Source organism: Pleurodeles waltl, chromosome 3_1 (assembly GCF_031143425.1).
Source record: "Pleurodeles waltl isolate 20211129_DDA chromosome 3_1, aPleWal1.hap1.20221129, whole genome shotgun sequence".
NCBI classification, from domain to species: domain Eukaryota; kingdom Metazoa; phylum Chordata; class Amphibia; order Caudata; family Salamandridae; genus Pleurodeles; species Pleurodeles waltl.
The window spans coordinates 360347201-360354076 of NC_090440.1; the positions used below are offsets into that span (position 1 = coordinate 360347201).

Consider the following 6876-nt stretch of genomic DNA (forward strand, 5'->3'; position numbering starts at 1 on the left):
GCACAAAAATGACAAACGTATACATAAATACATTTGGCAAAACAAACTACTTTCATCATAAGAGGGACTAACAAGTATTGTCACATTACAAATCTTGTACTCAAAGAGATTAACAGTACCAAAATGCGTTCCTACTACAGTTATCTGTGAGCTTCTAATACATGTTTATAGGCTGCAGCATAGTGTAATATTAATCCACCCCTAATTCTCTATTGATTTTCACAATATTTTTAGGCACATTGCCTTTGTCATAACTTTTCATAATAAACAGATCAGACCTATAGCTTTCATCTTTGGCTGGTTACCAATAGCAAATCAGTCCTGCTAAATTAAACAGAAATTTCCCTACAACTCAAAAAAGTGCAAAGACATAACTCTTTTTCAGTGGATAAACACAACTTTTTGTCCAATGAAATGTAATCAGTTGTTCTTTTTAACGCTTATTTTCTGTTGATGTCATAAGTGAGTGTGCTCGCTCAAAGATGTGTGGCTTTGATCTAGAACATCTAATTTCTGCACACTGCAGTTGTTCGAGAACCAAGCCACCACATAAATCTCGTACACATTGCTCATTTAAACACCGCAGTTAAGTAATTTAGGGCCGTATGTACCAAAGGATTTTCCCATTGACACAGAATGGGCAAAACCCTTTGCTACATCCGGCTCTTATAAATTTACGCTGCGGCTGCTATACTGGCTTAAACTAGAACAACTCTGGTTTTGTTAATCTCAGTTGCACACAGGGCACGAGTAAATTTAATTTACATGTGAATATGTTTATCATTTATCAACACGTAAACAGGTTTACAAAGCCACGGCCGCTCAGTGAGCAGGGCGATTCATTGGTCTCGCCGAATGCAGCGCAAAATACTGTTGATAAAAACGCTGAATCTGTTTAAAAACTATAAAATAAAAAACAATACCTTGAGCCTTATTCGAGCTGTTAACAATCATTAGTCCTCTCCAAGGCAAACTCAGGTGAAAACATTTGCTAGCCATGCCCTTTGCCGCTGTCATAGTTTGAAAATGTGTTTCTTCCTCATTATTTCGTGTAAACGGAAAGTGCAGGTTACCGTTTCAAGTACTCTATCCCAACTTCCCATGAGCCTTTTCTCGTGACAAACTGATGCTCTTCAAAATCTTTTCTCAAGCAGCAGCATAGAACCAGCCAACGATGAATTCGAGTGGCACTGACACCATTTCCGAAAAACACTATTAGTGTCCCATTGTTTCACTCTAAAACCTTGGAAGCCTCCTTAATTGTCGTAGACCACGGGTCTGAATGCTGACCGAAGCAGCCCTACACGGTTAGTTCTGGAGCCTGCAGTCACCAGGTGCATAGAGACGAAAGTCAGTGCTGGAAAATAACCCCAGGACTCACGCACCTGTGTACAAAGTAACGAGCAGTGGCTTTAGCCAATCACCGAGGTTCATTAACCCTGCTTGGGGACAGCAAGCGCACAGGCAAATGCAATATGATTTCTGTATAAACGAAGTGCCGCTCTTACCCAGGGGAGCTGCCAGGAAAAGCTCCACTACCTATTTACAAATGAAAATACGAGGCAAGGGAGCATGGGAATCGAGCCTTCCCTGTCAAGATGTGTAGGGGAATTATCCTCTTTCCATTGTTTAGAATTAATTTTATTTAAATTGGGCCAAATGGCTCATTTTAAAACCCTCAGTTAAAGGTATTTTATAAGGGTGTGTGGAATTTACGTGGTTTACTTTTGCGTAACTGTAAAATTGCAGGGAAATTCTTTGAAATTACGCTTAATTACATAAAAAAAGTCCAATATTTAGTGGTAAACATTAGCGTGAAATGTGCCGTCGTCCCTATTTTTGATGTGAAGACACATTTCAAGGTAAAAATGTATCGCAAAAGAAATAAGTGGCGCACGCAACAGCTTTTGGCGTTCTGTCAATTCATTTTATTCCAGATCGTTGGCTGGAAAGTTCTGCCACGAACTGCATTTAATTATGCTACATAGTGTAATGACATACTGTAATATGTGATGTAATTTATGTTTATATATATATATTACATCATGGTCTTGTAAATGTTGTTTCTTAGTTATTGTGACAACTTGTTCTCTGGTAGTCTGTTATTTATTTCCTGATCTGTATGTGTTAGAATCTTATTACATCAGTGCTAGGAGTGGCAGTTTGAGACTCGGTCTGGACCTGAACAGACACTGATTACTGTTGTGGATCTTTGGAATAAAAAGATGTATCTTACACTTCATCTACACTGTGGAAAGATTATTTCTTGTGGAAAAGCAGCTGATTTAAAACGTTCTGCCACATATTATGTTGCCAGGAGTGGGGTAGGGCTGCTAGGAGTAACGATACACCGACCAGTACAGGAGCCTGCTCAGCATTACAGGACAGGAAGACATATATCAAGAAAAAGAAAAGGGAAAATATTTATAGGACAAATCGCTACAAGGTATCGTACTTTATTATCTTTGCGGCGTGAGGCATTTGCTGAGGAGGTTGTTGTGTTGCCTGGATACCCGGTCGAAGTGTAGCGCGAGATGGATCTGTCCTGTGACCCGCTCTCGGGTCATCAATTAGCTGTGATGTATCGGCTAAGAAACGCTACACGCCCAAGGCGTCTGTCAATTGAGCCGCCGGTTGATGCCCGCCGCTTCCCTAGTTACTGTGTCGAAGGTTTGTGACGCTGTTTACGCTCAAGCCGTTGCCAGAATACAACGGAGCGTGAACGCTTACGCTTAACAGCTTGTTCTTCCTGATGCCTAACAACGTGATTGCCAATATAACACAAAGCGTGTTGAGGACTTGTGACGCTGTTTACATTCCATTACTAGGAATGCATACATTTGTAATGTCTATATGCGAGACACAGATAATTTGAATCAAGACTGCATAGATACATTATTTAATGTTGTTCTAACTGTAGAACTTGATAAAGAAAATGTTACGAAAGTAGTCAGCATATCAAGGATCCTATTTGTGAGGCACATATTTACTCGAAGAAACTATCAGTTATGGCAGACTCAGGTGCACCGGTCACCATTTTGGCTGACAGAACCTAATTTATGGTCTACCATGAAAACATTAGAGAATCCTGACATCAGTCCTAAGGCATTTGGGGATCAAGATATTGAACTGACTGGATTCTTTTGGGCCACCTTAGAGATTTTGGGAAGACAGCTTATCACAAAAATTTATGTAGCTGTTAATGGAAGAGACATTGTTGGATGGAAAGATTTGCCAAATCTAGGTATAGTGCTACGTCCTGGTCATGATACTCCTATTATTTTAGGATAGATGCCACATTTTGAGGATAAAAGTTCTATTATATCTGTCATGTCTACAACTTCAGTTCGAGAACACATCATTAACAAATTTCCAAGTGTCTTTGTTGATAAAGTAGGGACGGTGAAGGGTTTTGACCATGCTATTAGGCTTAAAAAAGGGGCCATCCCTATTTTGCATAAAGTCAGGCCAGTACCTATATCTGTTAGGAAACAGTTGAAGGATCTCCTTGACAAGTTGGTAATGGAAGGTGTGATTGCACCTGCTGATTCATCAGAGTGGGTTTCACTGATTGTTATTACAAAGAAAAAAACTGGTGATCTTAGCCTCTGTGTTGACTTGAGACCTCTCCATAAAAATATATTAGTGGATTGTCATCCGCTTCAACATATTCAAGAATTGATAACTAATTTTGGGAATTCTAAATATTTTTCAACCATAGATTTACATTCAGCGTACCATCAAATTCCGCTGAGTGAGAATTCTCATGAGTTGGCCAAGTTTGTAACCCCTTTTGGTGCTTTTAAATGTCTCAGATTGCCATTCCGGTTAGCTTCAGCAGCAAGCGTATTCCAAAAAAGGATGGATTCATTATTTGTGGAGATAAGCAATGTCTGCGCTTTTCAAGATGATATCCTTGTACATACTGAAAGCATTGAAGAACACAGGCAAGTTCATGAGAAAGTTTTTTTGTATCTTGCAGGATCGAGGCATGAATATCAAAACTGAGAAATGCAAATTCTTGGTTGAAAAAGTAGAATACTTAGGCCATACTATCTCAGGTGAGGGTATTACAGCTACGTTTTGCAATTTAGAGGCTATTAAGAATGCCCCTTCTCCTACTAATAAGGATGAGTTACGTTTATTCCTTCGACTTTGTGAGTATTACACATGGTTCATTGAAGGTTATTCTTTAATGGTTCAACCTCTTAGGTCTTTGCTTAAAAAAGGCAGTAAATTTGTTTGGGATAGTCAAGTAATTAATGCCTTTGATGACATAAAATGAGTGGTGCTATCTGCATCTGCATGGAAAGCGTATGTTCTATCAGGTAAATCGTTCTGATCAGTAGATGTGAGTCTTAAAGGTCTTGGAGCGGTTTTTGGTCAGTGGGTCAATGGACAAGAAAATACTGTTGCATTTGCTTCAAGAGCACTGTCAGCAGCGGAAGAGGATTACATCACTATTGAAAGAGAGGCTGTAGCCTATGTTTGGGCAGTACAGAAATTCAGAACTTATATTTGGGGTACCGGTTGTGATATTTATACTGACCAAAAACCATTAGTATTTCTGTTATGCGGAAATGGTTTAGGTAGAGCCTAAGAGTCTTCTGTGATACTCTTGAAACTACAGGATTATAATCTTGAAGTGAAATATGTGACTGGTGGGAAAAATGTTTGTGCGGATTGTCTCTCTCATATGACATTTACCTTATTCAACCAATAATTGTGAAGATCAAGATACTGAATGTGTAGTAGGTTTGCTGGATATAGTTTCAGCATCTGATGGGGTTTTTTCAGAGGAGGACTGGAATTTGGCAATATTTAAAGATGAGGTTCTGACACAAGTTTTATATTACATCAAGCATGGTTGGCCTTTAGCTAAAAGGCACATGGGTGACATTAGAACTTTTCGTCAGATACCAATGGAATTGTCTTGTGAGAATGGCATTTGTATGAGGGGCTCGGTTTGTGTCCCATCCTGTAACTTACGGGATAGGATTATTAAAACTGCACATAAGGGTCATTTGGGAGTATCAGCCACCTGTAAAAGATTGAAAGAAAGGTATTGGTGGCCTGGGTTGGACAAACAAGTTTCCAATTTCATTAATAATTGTTTGCATTGTATTGTGTCGGACAAACATTGGAAGAGTAATACTAAATCTTTGCATACGGTTGCCTTCCCTGATAAGGCTTGGGATAAAATAGCTATGGATTTTTCTGGACCTCTCCATCTTTTGCCAAGGGACATGAGATATCTTATTGTTGTCATTGACTATTTTTCCAAATGGATTTATTATGCATTTGTGGGGCTGGCGAATACAAATTCTACAATATCGTTTCTGGAAAATCTTTTCATATTAGAAGGTCCTCCATCAGATATTGTTACAGACAGTGATGTGCATTTTGTTTCAAAAGAAATGGAACATTTAATGGAGATGTAAGTAAATGCCTCCTTGGCATGGTTACCCCCTGACTCTTTGCCTTTGCTGATGCCAAGTTATGATTTGAAAGTGTGCTGAGGCCTGCTAACCAGGCCCCAGCACCAGTGTTCTTTCCCTAACCTGTACCTTTTTTTTCACAATTGGCACACCCTGGCATCCAGGTAAGTCCCTTGTAACAGGTACCCCTGGTACCAAGGGCCCTGATGCCAGGGAAGGTCTCTAAGGGCTGCAGCATGTCTTATGCCACCCTGGAGACCCCTCACTCAGCACAGACACACTGCTTGCCAGCTTGTGTGTGCTGGTGGGGATAAAATGACTAAGTCGACATGGCACACCCCTCAGGGTGCCATGCCAACCTCACACTGCCTATAGGTATAGATAAGTCACCCCTCTAGCAGGCCTTACAGCCCTAATGCAGGGTGCACTATACCATAGTGAGGGCATCAGTGCATGAGCACTATGCCCCTACAGAGTCTATCAGGTATCAAACTTCTCAGCACAATAAATGCACACTGATTCCAGTGTACATTTTATTGTAAAATACACCCCAGAGGGCATCTCAGAGATGCCCCCTGAAACCATACCGACTACCAGTGTAGTCTGAATAGTTTTAGCAGCCAGCCACACACCGGACATGTTGCTGGCCACATGGGGAGAGTGCCTTTGTCACTCTGTGGCTAGTAACAAAGCCTGTACTGGGTGGAGGTGCTTCTCACCTCCCCCTGCAGGAACTGTAACACCTGGCGGTGAGCCTCAAAGGCTCACCCCCTTTGTTACAGCACCCCAGGGCACTCCAGCTAGTGGAGTTGCCCGCCCCCTCCGGCCACGGCCCCACTTTTGGCAGCAAGGCCGGAGGAGATAATGAGAAAAACAAGGAGGCGTCACTGGCCAGTCAGGACAGCTCCATAGGTGTCCTGAGCTGAGGTGACTCTGACTTTTAGAAATCCTCCATCTTGCAGATGGAGGATTCCCCCAATAGGATTAGGGATGTGCCCCCCTCCCCTCAGGGAGGAGGCACAAAGAGGGTGTAGCCACCCTCAGGGCTAGTAGCCATTGGCTACTAACCCCCCAGACCTAAACACACCCCTAAATTGAATATTTAGGGGCTCCCAGAACACAGCAAGATAGATTCCTGCAACCTAAGACGAAGAAGGACTGCTGAGTTGAAAAACCTGCAGAGAAGACGGAGACACCAACTGCTTTGGCCCCAGCTCTACCAGCCTGTCTCCCCCCTTCAAAAGAACTGCTCCAGCGACGCGTTCCACAGGGTCCAGCGACCTCTGAAGCCTCAGAGGACTACCCTGCATCTAAAAGGACCAAGAACTCCTGAGGACAGCGGCTCTGCTCCAAGGAAGAAGCATCTTTGCAACAAAGAAGCAACTTTGAAAGAACACACGTTTCCCGCCGGAAGCGTGAGACTTTGCACTCTGCACCC

At 42.0% G+C, this 6876-nt stretch overlaps 1 protein-coding gene across 1 annotated transcript in view; it reads right to left on the bottom strand.

Moving 5' to 3' along the window:
• ATP8B4 (ATPase phospholipid transporting 8B4 (putative)) overlaps window positions 1-1305 on the bottom strand; it is a 2552767-nt gene extending 2551462 nt beyond the window's left edge. Inside the window, exon 1 of the mRNA XM_069222521.1 lies at window positions 924-1305. Coding sequence (XP_069078622.1) covers window positions 924-1017 — 94 coding nt within the window. The 5' untranslated portion in view covers window positions 1018-1305. The remainder of the gene's footprint in view (window positions 1-923) is intronic.
• Between the last annotated feature and the right edge of the window lie 5571 nt (window positions 1306-6876).